Below are 14,307 nucleotides of genomic sequence, written 5' to 3' on the forward strand. Positions count from 1 at the left end.
GTGCTTCACTAAAGTTTATAATGCCCAGGCGTGAAAATAAAAAATCCTATTTTTTCCCACAAAAATGATATTTTAGTCCCCAATTTTTAATTTTCCCAAAGGTAACAGGAGAAATTGGACATCAAAAGTTGTTGTCCAAATTGTCCTGATTACGCTGGTACGCCATATGTGGGAAAAAACTGTTTAGGCACACGTTGGGGCTCGAAAGGGAAGTTGTGACGTTTTGGAATGCAGAAATTGTCTGCGGTCGTCATGTTCCGTTTGCAGAGCCCCTGATGTGCCTAAACAGTAAAAAAAACCCACAAGTGACATCATTTTGGAACCTAGACCCCCCCCCAAGGAACTTATCTAGATGTGCCCCCTTTTTGGAACTAATGTACGCTTTCTTGTAAAGTAAATTAGTAGTGCATGGAGGTGTGGTACAATCTGAAGCAATCCTTCATACACAGGCCAGGTTTTTCGGGGCAGGTGTCGCATTGATAAATGGTGTCCTTGCGTATTCCCCTTTTGTAACACACTCGGCACCTTTTTTGCGGCTTACCTTTTCTGCCGGTTGGCGGGACCACCCCCGGAAAATGCTGGCCTGGTACGATACGAGCACCTTCAGTTCCGGAAGTACTGGGGCCCTCTCCTTCCGGAGTACCAAATATCAGGGCCTTAACCACTACCTCCTGGAACTGAAGGTACGACGTATCGGTGTGGCGTGCACATCGTAACAGCAGGAAAGCGTTGAGCATTGCCATTTGTACGATGTGGACGGCCAACTTTTTGTACCACACCTTGGCCTTTCTCAAAGCACTGTATGGTTGGAGGAGTTGATCAGAGAGATCAACCCCCCCCATGCTTTTGTTGTAGCCCAGTACACAGTCCGGTTTGCAGACCTGTGTAGAGGTACCCCGTACAGTGCTGAGGGCTCTGCCATCACCATGTATGGTGGTCAAGAGAAGGACATCCCTCTTGTCCTTGTACTTGACCACCAGCAGGTGGTCGCTACATTGGGCCTTGCTCTCACCTTTTCTGAGCATCTGCCGAAGTAGCGTCTTTGGGAGGCCTCTCTGATTTTTGCGCACAGTACCGCAGGCTGCGGTACCTCGCGCAGAGAGGGATTTGTAGAGTGGGATGCTGGTATAAAAGTTATCAGTATAGAGGTGATAACCTTTATCCAGCAGTGGGTGCACCAAATCCCACACGATCTTCCCACTCACTCCCAGGACAGGAGGACACTCAGGGGGTTCAATCCTGCTGTCCTTCCCTTCATACACTCTAAACCTGTGGATGTACCCTGAGGCACTCTCACACAGCTTGTAGAGTTTGATTCCGTACCTGGCCCTTTTGTTGGGCAGGTATTGACGGAATCCGAGCCGCCCCTTAAAATGGACCAAGGACTCATCCACGCAGATGTCCCTTTTGGGCACGTACACTTCAGAAAACTTTTTGTTGAAGTGTTCGATGACCGGCCGAACTTTGAACAGACGGTCAAAGTTGGGGTCATCTCGTGCGGGACATTTATGGATTTATGGATGGCCTCAAAACGTCTCCGAACCATGGCCATTCGGAATACTGGAGTGTTATATAAAACATCTACACTCCAATATTGCCGCATTTCTGGCTTCTTCACGATCCCCATGTGGAGGACCAGGCCCCAAAACTGCATCATTTCAACTGCGTCTACAGGAGACCAGTTGGAAAATGATGTACCGGGGTTTTGCTCCAAAAATTGACGAGCATACAAATTAGTTTGCTCCACCATGAGGTTAATAAAATCCTCAGAGAAAAAGACTTTGAAAAAGTCTGTTTCTGTGAGGCCCGTGGTGTCAAACTTGATTCCTGATTCTGCCACAAAATCAGGAATCAGTGGCTCGTAATTTTCGGGGGGCGAGGTCCATGTGGGTTCCGCAGTGGGGAGCGCTGGTTCAGGAGTGGTGGGGGCTGCCTCATCTTCTGTCCTGGGGCGTCTGCGTGGTGGTTCCGCAGGACCCGAGGAGGAAGAGGAGGAGGAGGAGGAAGAGGAGGAGGAGGAGGAAGAGGATGAAGAATCAGAAAAGTGAAGAAAAGTGGGATCCTCTCCCTCGCTATCAGTGTCGGAGGCAAGGAAAGCATATGCCTCCTCCAATGAATAGCGCTGTTGGGACGAACGGGACGAGCGGGACATTTTTGTGTGAATATGGTGATTGGGTGCACTTTATTGATAACTGTATGTGTATGTGTGGGGGGATAGTGATTTGTGCAAACTTATCTGAAAAGAAAATGCTAAAAGGAGAAGAAAAACCTGTAAAAAAAAAAAAAAAGGCAGGCACAAACTCTGATAAGAGAACTGCGTCACTTATCAAAGTTTGGCGGCTGCGGGATGTGTGTACGGAGGTTGCGCAAAAAGGCTGAAGGGAAAAAAGCGAGCGCGAGAGTTGATCGGTGAACTGCGTCACCAATCAACGCTCGGCGGCTGTTAAATGGGCGCACGGAAGGAGGTGCAAAGGGGGGTAAAAAGAGGGGGAAGGGAGATGGGGGTGGAAGTGGGGATTGGGCAGGGATCAGTGATCAAAACGTACGGTTGTAGTCAGGTGGCGCAAAAGGGGGGTGAAAAAAAAAAAAGGAAAACGGCAGGCACAAACTCTGATAAGTGAACTGCGTCACTTATCAAACTTTGGCGGCTGCGGAATGTGTGTACGGAGTTGGCGCAACGGGGGTGAGGGAAAAAAAGCGAGCGCGAGCGTTGATCGGTGAACTGCGTCACCAATCAACGTTCGGCGGCTGTTAAATGGGCGCACGGAAGGAGGTGCAAAGGGGGGTAAAAAGAGGGGGAAGGGAGATGGGGGTGGAAGTGGGGATTGGGCAGGGTTCAGTGATCAAAACGTACGGTTGTAGTCAGGTGGCGCAAAAGGGGGGTGAAAAAAAAAAAAGGAAAACGGCAGGCACAAACTCTGATAAGTGAACTGCGTCACTTATCAAACTTCGGCGGCTGCGGAATGTGTGTACGGAGTTGGCGCAACGGGGGTGAGGGAAAAAAGCGAGCGCGAGCGTTGATCGGTGAACTACGTCACCAATCAACGTTCGGCGGCTGTTAAATGGGCGCACGGAAGGAGGTGCAAAGGGGGGTAAAAAGAGGGGGAAGGGAGATGGGGGTGGAAGTGGGGATTGGGCAGGGATCAGTGATCAAAACGTACGGTTGTAGTCAGGTGGCGCAAAAGGGGGGTGAAAAAAAAAAAAGGAAAACGGCAGGCACAAACTCTGATAAGTGAACTGCGTCACTTATCAAACTTTGGCGGCTGCGGAATGTGTGTACGGAGTTGGCGCAACGGGGGCGAGGGAAAAAAAGCGAGCGCGAGCGTTGATCGGTGAACTGCGTCACCAATCAACGCTCGGCGGCTACTAAATGTGCGCACGGAGGCGGCACAAATGGGGGTGGAGGGGGTAAAAAGAGGGGGAAGGGGGGATTGGGGTGGATGAACGGGGATTGGGGTGGATGAACGGGGATTGGGCAGGGATCAGGGATAAAACTTACGTTTAGTTGTCTTCTTTCTTTAGCAGGGATTGTGGTGCTACAGGCTGCTGTGGCACCACAATACCCAGCACGGCAGGGAGATCCAGGCACAAAATCCAGCAGGGAGATCCAGCAGTATGACCGCTCTGTAGGAATCCTCAGCTAGAATGAGGACCCTGCAGAGCGGTCATACACAGGTCAGGCAGGTGACACAGACAGGTCACAGAGCGGTCATGCTGCTGCTGTGACCTGTCATTGGTGGGATCGACCATAACATCGATCCCACCAATCAGAGCTTTCCTGGTGACCTGGCTGTGACCTGCCTAGGATCGGATCTGTTCGCGCCATCCTAGGCAGGTCACAGCCAGGTCACCTGCAGGGCACAGAGCGGTCACAGAGTGATCGCCGCTGCGCCCTGTGATTGGCGCGATCGACGATGACATCGATCGCGCCAATCGGCTCCTGCAGGCCCTGCTGGGCCTGCACTGTGTCCTATCCTAGGATCGGTGCTATTAGAGCACCGATCCACGCAGGTTCCGGCAGGGCACAGCGCGGTAATACCGCGCGGTGCCCTGCGATTGGCGCGATCGATGCGATCGGCGATCGCGCCAATCCGGGCTGTTCTTGCCGGTGCCTGGCGTTGCCAGGCACCGGACCTAGGATCGAGTACATCGGTACTCGATCCTAGCCTGTGACCTCATTGTTTCAGCCGCTCCGATTGGCTGAAACAATGAGAATGGCTGTGATTGGCTGTTCAGAATTGAACAGCCAATCACAGCGATCGAGAGGGCGGGTGGGCGGCGACAATGCCCTGGATGCCGAGGCCATCTCCCCCCAGGTGAGATGGCGTCGGAATTTTAATGCGATCACCGCGACTTAAGTCGCGGTATCGCATTAAAGGGCAGGACGTACTATCCCGTCAAGGGTCAGATAGGCCCAGGGCACCTCGACGGGATAGTACGTCCAAGGTCACAGAGGGGTTAAAGTAACTCAGAGCCCCATATAAAATAAAAAACATGCATACTCACATCCTATAACAGCGACTTTCCAGCAACATTGGCACTGCTTTTCTCAGTGGGTGACGTTGTGATTGCTGTGCAACAGGACTGCTGCAACAAATCAGCAAGATTCCGTCATAGCGGACATCTGCTCTGACAATATAGTAAAGGCTGCAATTGGTCACTGGCCGCTGATTGGCTGCAGCCGTCTATTGACACAATGATGTCACCGCACCTTGATGAAATAAGGGTTGTCCAATACTGGACAGCCCCTTTAAAAAGGGAACCTGTCAGCAGGATTGTACTGAGTAAACTAAAGACAATGTCGGGTTGGCGCTGTTATACGGATTAAAATGACACCGCTGGTGAAATCTGTCTTGTGGTTGTTTAATTTTTGCTTGTAGTTTTCAGTTAGGCCGGAGTCACACTGCCGTAGAATACGGACAAGTGCTATGTGATAAAAAAAAATTTGCATAGCACTCGGACCAGTATTCATCTATGGGACAGCGCACATCACTATTTTTTTTTCTCGGCCGTATTGTACGTGCGAGTGAGTGAAATCGCAGCATGCTGCGATTGTCACCGACATTCGTCCGACTCTCGGCTCACTCGCACCTATATAAGCCTATGGGTGCGAGTGAGACAACACACATCACTCGGATATCATCCGAGTGCTGTGCGTTAAACGCTGACCCCGGCAATGGAGGAGATGGAGAAATTAGTTTCTCCGCAGCTGTGCTCCAGTCCTCTGTGTGAGAGGCTCGGAGCACAGACGCATGACACTCGGCTCCTGCTGACAGCAGAGCAGGAGCCGAGGGTCATCAGCAAATCGTATCCAATGCCATACGCTCATCTGACTCCAGCCTTAGGCTGTGTGCACACGTTGCGGATTCCATTGCGGATTTTTCCGCAGCGGATTTGATAAATCCACAGTGCAAAACCGCTGCGTTTTTTACTGCGGATTTATCGCGGTTTTTAATGCGGATTCTGCTGCGGTTTTCCATCTGCAGTTTTCTATTGGAGCAGATGGAAAACCGCTGCGGATTCCGCACAAAGAATTGACATGCTGCGGAAAATAAACCGCTGCGTTTCCGCGCGGCTTTTTGCACAGCATTTTTGGTTTCCCATAAGTTTACATTGTACTGTAATTTCATGAGAAACTGCTGCAGATCCGCAGCTGCGGAAACGCTGCGTATCCGCAGCAAAATCCGCAATGTGTGCACATAGCCTTAATGAGATTTTCCTGCTCCGGGGCGGCCTGTAGGGGTTCTTAATGTGGTGCTCTGCTTACATATTCATTTGTATGGGCTTATGACAGGTCACTGATTTTTCAGTGACCTGCCCCCTAGTTTACATACTGCACAGAATATTGTGTGTGGGGGGAAAAAAAACAACAACATTCATCACACAGGTGCCAGCGCCTGAGCATGATACAATGGCTAATATGCATATATTAATTTATGATTTAGTTGTATAGTATTGTGGGGAGATAAAAAAAAAAATCATCTTCATCAAAATTGCGCCAATGGCGGCAACTGCGCAGTAGCAACTATCACAACGCAATAGATGCTACCGTGCAGGCGCAGCTGCCGGTACCATTGTGATGAAGATTTTTAATTTTCTTCCACAATACTATATGACTAAATCATGAATTAATATATGCATATTATCAATTGTATCATGCTACAGAGCAGAGTGATAAATGTTATAATTTTTTTTCCACACAATATTCTATGCAGTATGTAAAATAGAGGGCAGGCCACAGACAGATTAGTGTCCTGTCATTTGCCCATACAGATGCATATGTAAGCAGAGCACCACATATCATTAACTGAAAATACAGACTAAACAACAACCACAAGACAGATGTGCTTTAAGTTGTTTGCATCACATTGGAGTTTAGAAGGTAATTCTCATCTACTTTTTTTGTTTAAATCTCAATTCTGCAATAAAAAAAGAAAACTTGAAAAACCTTCAGTATATTTCGCTACCAGAACTGTATATTTTCCCATGTTTAACCTGCAACTTTTTTCCTGGCTTGTGACCGCTTTACTAGAAACCCTGAATGCTGGTTGAATTTTTGATCTACACAAACCAGGACAACAAAAAGAGAAAACATTGGCCAATGAGGGGAGACAGAATGATAGCTCATTCATAGTCAGCTTTTCTGCATGATGGCAGACCAACTCTTTTCACATCTGTTTTAGTCACTACTTATATTCCCAATAAAATAGTTCTAGAGAAACATTTATGTTGTGACACTGTACTGACTCCCCTGATGACTGATTGTACAGCATGTCGTTACACCATTTCAGATTCTGATTGAGCAGTGTTACAAATTTTAGGGAAGTGGCCTATAAAATTGTGAGAAATGAGGAACACCACAAAATTCTTAAAACAAAATGCTCACTGCATTAGCACGTGGCCAGTAACAGAGGACAAATTTTGAATAAAGTCGCATACCACACAGGGTTATCTCTGAATCAAGATCAATCTTTAGTTTGGGTGTACACCCCCTTTTAACCCCTTACCGGCATCGGACGTACTATACCGTCCGATGCCGGCTCCCCTGCTTTGATGCAGGGCTCCGCGGTGAGCCCGCATCAAAGCCGGGACATGTCAGCTGTTTTGAACAGCTGACATGTGCCCGTAATAGGCGCGGGCAGAATCGCGATCTGCCCGCACCTATTAACTAGTTAAATGCCGCTGTCAAACGCAGACAGCGGCATTTAACTGACGTCATCGCCGACCCCCGTCACATGATCGGGGGTCGGCGATGCGTCTGGATGGTAACCATAGAGGTCCTAGAGACCTCTATGGTTACTGATGACCGGTGGCTGTGAGCGCCACCCTGTGGTCGGCGCTCACAGCACACCTGCAATTCTGCTACATAGCAGCGATCTGATGATCGCTGCTATGTAGCAGAGGCGATCGCGTTGTGCCTGCTTCTAGCCTCCCATGGAGGCTATAGAAGCATGGCAAAAGTTTTAAAAAAAAGTTTAAAAAAAATGTGAAAAAAATAAAAAAAAACATAAAAGTTTAAATCACCCCCCTTTCGCCCCAATCAAAATAAATCAATAAAAAAATATCAAATCTACGCATATTTGGTATCGCCGCGCTCAGATTCGCCCAATCTATCAATTAAAAAAAAAGTATTAACCTGATCGCTAAACAGCGTATCGAGAAAAAAATTAGAACCGCCAGAATTACGTTTTTTTGGTCGCCGCGACATTGCATTAAAATGCAATAACGGGCGATCAAAAGAACGTATCTGCACCTAAATGCCATCATTAAAAACGTCATCTCAGCACGCAAAAAATAAGCCCTCAACCGACCCCAGATCATGAAAAATGGAGACGCTACGAGTATCGGAAAATGGCGCTTTTTTTTTTTTTTTTTTTTTTTTATCAAAGTTTGGATTTTTTTTTCACCACTTAGATAAAAAATAACCTAGTCATGTTAGGGGTCTATGAACTCGTAATGACCTGGAGAATCATAATGGCAGGTCATTTTTAGCATTTAGTGAACCTAGCAAAAAAGCCAAACAAAAAACCAATGTGGGATTGCACTTTTTTTGCAATTTCACCGCACTTGGAATTTTTTTCCCGTTTTCTAGTACACGACATGCTAAAACCAATGATGTCATTCAAAAGTAGAACTCGTCCCGCCAAAAATAAGCCCTCACATGGCCAAATTGACGGAAAAATAAAAAAGTTATGGCTCTGGGAAGGAGGGGAGCGAAAAACGAACACGGAAAAACGAAAAATCCCCCGGTCATGAAGGGGTTAAGGTATGTGTCCACGGGCCGCATTACATCCAGATTAGCTGCGGATTGAACGTTATGTACAGCCGAAGCGTTCAATCCACAGCGACCAGATGTTACAGCATAGTGGAGGGGATTCTATGAAACCCCCTCTCCACTATGCGTGTGAACACGCATCTGGAAGCCCCGCGTTTACGGACATGTGGCGCGTCTTTTTAGAACGTAGCATGTCGGTTTACCTTGCGAAGACGCTCAGTCTCCGCAAGGTAAATAACACAGTCCTATGTATAGGGTGCAGTGATTCCAGATGTGTACAGAAGGTGACGGTGCTTTGGGCAGAGCGGGGTCTCCACTCCGTTCAAAGCACCAACAATACGGCCCGTGGAGATGTACCTTAAAACGTATGTAACTTTCAAAAGAAACATCACACCACCACAAGTAGGCAATCTAGCCTTGTCTTTGATCTTAATGTGTCACCCAGAGGCCCGCAATACATACAAATATCACAGCACAGAGCCGATTGAATGAAAACACCAAAACCGGTTTTGTACAGCATGTCGTCACAACATCGTGGATGCCAAGGAAAAGCAGAATGGTCACTTACCTTTCAGGTGTTTCTAGTTGTGTGGATGGTGGATTCAACTCCCCCTCTACAGTGGGCTGGTTTGCAGAAGATCGATCTGCAGAACTGGAAGCATTCTGCACCATGCAGGTGTTGAAAGTGGTAGAAGCAGAGTTATTCCCAGCAGGCACGGAGGAAGATGATGACTGTGGTGCTGTGCCAGTGCCATTAGGGGTGGAACTGAATGTAGGGTTAGATGGCCCAGAAGGTGCAGCAGGACTTTGCGTATTCTGTATACTTGGACTGGCTTGGCTTTTAGGAGGTAATAATAGACCACTGTCCAGTTGCAAAGAGGACAGATATGGCGCTAAATTGGAAATAAAGATGGGAGAATATAAACTGAAAAGCAGGAAAACAGAAAAGAAAACCACAATGCACCATAAACGTTATCTATGGAGTCTTTCAGGAAATAATTTCTCTTTTCTAAGAGACTCTTCTGGACGGAGCAATTTTTGGTGTTTTTGTACTCTTCATCTTTTAAGAGCCTTAACCGTTGTATTTTTCTGCCAACAGATATATGAGGGCTTGTTTTCTTATGGCCAAGTTATTCTTACGAATGACATCGTTTTTACCACAAGACAACTCCACACTTTTTTTTTTTTAGGTGGAGTACCAACATGATTCTCCAGATCAGTACACTCACTGCAAAACCATTTTTTTTTTTTTTTTTAAATGTAAGTGGTAAAAAATACATTGCCTGTGTCGTCATTTTCATGACCTGTAGCTTTCTTTTGTATTGATAAAACAGAAAAAAAAAAAAAAAAACACACAATTCTGCACTTTCAATTTTTTTCCCTCCTCATGGTCTTTACGGATTGGGTTAATTAAATTTTTTTTAAAGATCAGACATTGGTCAGATACGAAGATGCAACGTGGTTTCTATTTTTTTTTTTTTTTTTTTTTAAAGATGAATATTTTTAACAGAGAAAAATGGCAGTGATTGAAATTTTTTTAAAACTTATTTAGTCCCTATACAATATGCTGCAGTTTAAATGAATTGTAACACCATAAAATCACAGACTCCTATAGAAGTCAGACACAGGCTGGACTTCACGGAAACACCATAATGCCAAATATTGGAGGTGGGGGGGGGGGGGGGGGGGTGAGTATTCAGCAGGGCCAGATGCCCTGGCAACCCGCTGGCATGCTGCGAGGATATGGGTGCCAATGGGCACATAGAATGGCACACCCCTGTGCTATAAATGCATACGATTGACAGCAGCATTTAGCAGATTGACAGCAGCGGATAGAGCTCAGCCCCACTGATGCAGTTATAGGTAGAAGACGACTGAATAATGCACGTAGCCATCATCTGCAGGCTCATCTCCTGAGCTCGTTCTGTACATCCACTCCCAACAGAAGTCTTAAGGGGTTGAATATTGAGCATAAACAAACATCTGTCACAGGGACACTTGCGGTATTTTCACACACAAAATTAAAAAAAAAAAAAAAACGCGAAGATGTAGCTTAAACCCAGGGGCATTATACAGATTTGGAATTGTGTTTTTAGAACTCAGTGGGACTTATGTGACACATTCTTTTTTTTTCTAATACTGAACAACTCCTTCAAATAGGAAGAAAAGTCGAAAAGAAAAGCACATCACTAAAATACCACATCCTAGATATCACCGAATGAAATATTTCAGTTGCAAATCTTTATTCATTGCATTGCATAGTGTCATTGCAAGCGTCCGGCACGGTGTTGGGCTGTGAGCACAACCCCCATCTGTGAACGTAGGGCACTCAGACCATCCTCATGGAGTCGGTTTCTAACAGTTTGTGCAGACATGCACATTTGTGGCCAGCTGGAGGTAATTTTGCAGGGCTCTGGTAGTGCTCCTCCTGTTCCTCCTTGCACAAAGGCTGAGGTAGCGATCATGCTGCTGGGTTGTTGCCCTCCTACGGCCCCCTCCACATTTCCTGGTGTACTGGCCTGTCTCCTGGTAGCGCCTGCAGCCTCTGGACACTACGCTGACAGACACAGCAAACCTTCTTGCAACAGCTCACGTTGATGTGCCATCCTGGATGAGCTGCACTACCTGAGCCACTTGTGTGGGTTGTAGAGTCCGTCTCATGCTACCACGAAGTGTGAAAGCACAACCAAAATTCAAAAGTGACCAAAACATCAGCCAGAAAGCATCGGTACTGAGATGTGGTCTGTGGCCCCACCCGAAGAACCACTTCTTTAATGAGTGTGTCTTGATAATTGCTAATAATTTCCATCTGTTGTCTATTCCATTTGCACAACAACATGTGAAATTGATTGTCAAACAGTGTTGCTTCCTAAGTGGACAGTATTATTTCACAGAAGTTTGATTTACTCGGCGTAATATTCTGTTTAAGTGTTCCCTTTATTTTTTATATATATATATATATATATACACACACACACACACACACATATACATACACATACAGTACACATACATACAGTACAGACCAAAAGTTTCTACACACCTCATTTAAAGATTTTTCTGTATTTTCATGACTATGAAAATTTTACATTCACACTGAAGGCATCAAAACTACGAATTAACACGTGGAATTATGTACTTAAACAAAAAAGTGTGAAACAACTGAAATTATTTCTTATGTTTTAAGTTCTTCAAAGTAGCCACCTTTTGATTTGATGACTGCTTTGCACACTCTTAATGAGCTTCAAGAGGTAGTCACCGGGAATGGTCTTCCAACAATCTTGAAGGAGTTCCCAGAGATGCTTAGCAATTGTTGGCCCTTTTGCCTTCACTCTGCGGTCCAGCTCACCCCAAACCATCTCGATTGGGTTCAGGTCTGGTGACTGTGGAAACCAGGTCATCTGGCGTAGCACCCCATCACTCTCCTTCTTGGTGAAATAGCCCTTACACAGCCTGGAGGTGTGTTTGGGGTCATTGTCCTGTTGAAAAATAAATTATGGTCCAACTAAACGCAAACCGGATGGAATAGCATGCCGCTGCAAGATGCTGTGGTAGCCATGCTGGTTCAGTATGCCTTCAATTTTGAATAAATCCCCAACAGCGTCACCGGCAAAGCACCCCCACACCATCACACCTCCTCCTCCATGCTTCACGGTGGGAACCAGGCATATAGAGTCCATCCGTTCACCTTTTCTGCGTCGCACAAAGACACGGTGGTTGGAACCAAAGATCTCAAATTTGGACTCCTCAGACCAAAGCACAGATTTCCACTGGTCTAATGTCCATTCCTTGTGTTCTTTAGCCCAAACAAGTCTCTTCTGCATGTTGCCTAGCAGCTATTTTACCATGAAGGCCTGCTGGACAAAGTCTCCTCTTTACAGTTGTTGTAGAGATGTGTCTGCTGCTAGAACTCTGTGTGGCATTGACCTGGTCTCTAATCTGAGCTGCTGTTAACCTGAGATTTCTGAGGCTGGTGACTCGGATAAACTTATCCTCAGAAGCAGAGGTAACTCGGTCTTCCTTTCCTGGGGCGGTCCTCATGTGAGCCAGTTTCTTTGTAGCGTATGATGGGTTTTGCCACTGCACTTGGGGACACTTTCAAAGTTTTCACAATTTTTCGGACTGACTGACCTTCATTTCTTAAAGTAATGATGGCCACTCGTTTTTCTTTACTTAGAATTTGTATTATGGCAAGAAAAAAGCAGCTAACAGTCTACTCAGTAGGACTATCAGCTGTGTATCCACCAGGCCTCTGCACAACACAACTGATGGTCCCAACCCCATTTGTAAGGCAAGAAATCCCACTTATTAAACCTGACAGGGCACACCTGTGAAGTGAAAACTATTCCTGATGACTACCTCTTGAAGCTCACCAAGAGAATGCCAAGAGTGTGCAAAGCAGTCATCAAAGCAAAAAGTGGCTACTTTGAAGAACCTAGAACATAAGACATAATTTCAGTTGTTTCACACTTTTGTGTTAAGTATATAATTCCACATGTGTTAATTCATAGTTTTGATGCCTTCAGTGTGAATGTACAATTTTCTTGAAAATACAGAAAAATCTTTAAATGAGGTGTGTCCAAACTTTTGGTCTGTACTGTATATGTATGTATGTATGTATGTATGTATGTATGTATGTATGTACAGTAATGGCCAAAAGTATTGACACCCCTGCAATTCTGTCAGATAATACTCATTTTCTTCCTGAAAATGATTGCAAACACAAATTCTTTGGTATTATTATCTTCATTTAATTTGTCTTAAATGAAAAAACACAAAAGAGAATGAAGCAAAAAGCAAAACATTGATCATTTCACACAAAACTCCAAAAATGGGTCAGTCAAAAGTATTGGCACCCTCAGCCTAATACTTGGTTGCACAACCTTTAGACAAAATAACTGCGACCAACCGCTTCTGGTAACCATCAATGAGTTTCTTACAATGCTCTGCTGGGATTTTAGACCATTCTTCTTTGGCAAACTGCTCCAGGTCCCTGATATTTGAAGGGTGCCTTCTCCAAACTGCCATTTTTAGATCTCTCCACAGGTGTTCTATGGGATTCAGGTCTGGACTCAATGCTGGCCACCTTAGAAGTCTCCAGTGCTTGCTCTCAAACCATTTTCTAGTGCTTTTGAAGTGTGTTTTGGGTCATTGTCCTGCTGGAAGACCCATGACCTCTGAGGGAGACCCAGCTTTCTCACACTGGGCTCTACAATATGCTGCAAAATTTGTTGGTAGTCTTCAGACTTCATAATGCCATGCACACGGTCAAGCAGTCCAGTGCCAGAGGCAGCAAAGCAACCCCAAAACATCAGGGAACCTCCGCCATGTTTGACTGTAGGGACCGTGTTCTTTTCTTTGAATGCCTCTTTTTTTCTCGTGTAAACTCTATGTTGATGCCTTTGCCCAAAAAGCTCTACTTTTGTCTCATCTGACCAGAGAACATTCTTCCAAAACGTTTTAGGCTTTTTCAGGTAAGTTTTGGCAAAATCCAGCCTGGCTTTTTTATGTCTCGGGATAAGTAGTGGGGGTCTTCCTGGGTCTCCTATCATACAGTCCCTTTTCATTCAGATGCCGATGGATAGTACGGGTTGACACTGTTGTACCCTCGGACTGCAGGGCAGCTTGAACTTGTTTGGATGTTAGTCGAGGTTCTTTATCCAACATCCACACAATCTTTGCGATGAAATCTCTTGTCAATTTTTCTTTTCCGTCCACATCTAGGGAGGTTAGCCACAGTGCCATGGGCTTTAAACTTCTTGATGACACTGCGCACGGTAGACACAGGAACATTCAGGTCTTTGGAGATGGACTTGTAGCCTTGAGATTGCTCATGCTTCCTCACAATTTGGTTTCTCAAGTCCTCAGACAGTTGTTTGGTCTTCTTTCTTTTCTCCATGCTCAATGTGGTACACACAAGGACACAGGACAGAGGTTGAGTTAACTTTAATCCATGTCAACTGGCTGCAAGTGTGATTTAGTTATTGCCAACACCTGTTAGGTGCCACAGGTAAGTTACAGGAGCTGTTAAT

At 45.7% G+C, this 14,307-nt stretch overlaps 1 protein-coding gene across 1 annotated transcript in view; it reads right to left on the reverse strand.

Moving 5' to 3' along the window:
- The window catches only part of MED13L (mediator complex subunit 13L), a 210,554-nt gene that overhangs the window by 19,982 nt on the left and 176,265 nt on the right, over positions 1–14,307 (reverse strand). Inside the window, exon 21 of the mRNA XM_069759849.1 lies at positions 8,844–9,168. Coding sequence (XP_069615950.1) covers positions 8,844–9,168 — 325 coding nt within the window. The remainder of the gene's footprint in view (positions 1–8,843; positions 9,169–14,307) is intronic.

This window comes from Ranitomeya imitator, chromosome 1 (assembly GCF_032444005.1).
Source record: "Ranitomeya imitator isolate aRanImi1 chromosome 1, aRanImi1.pri, whole genome shotgun sequence".
NCBI lineage: Eukaryota > Metazoa > Chordata > Amphibia > Anura > Dendrobatidae > Ranitomeya > Ranitomeya imitator.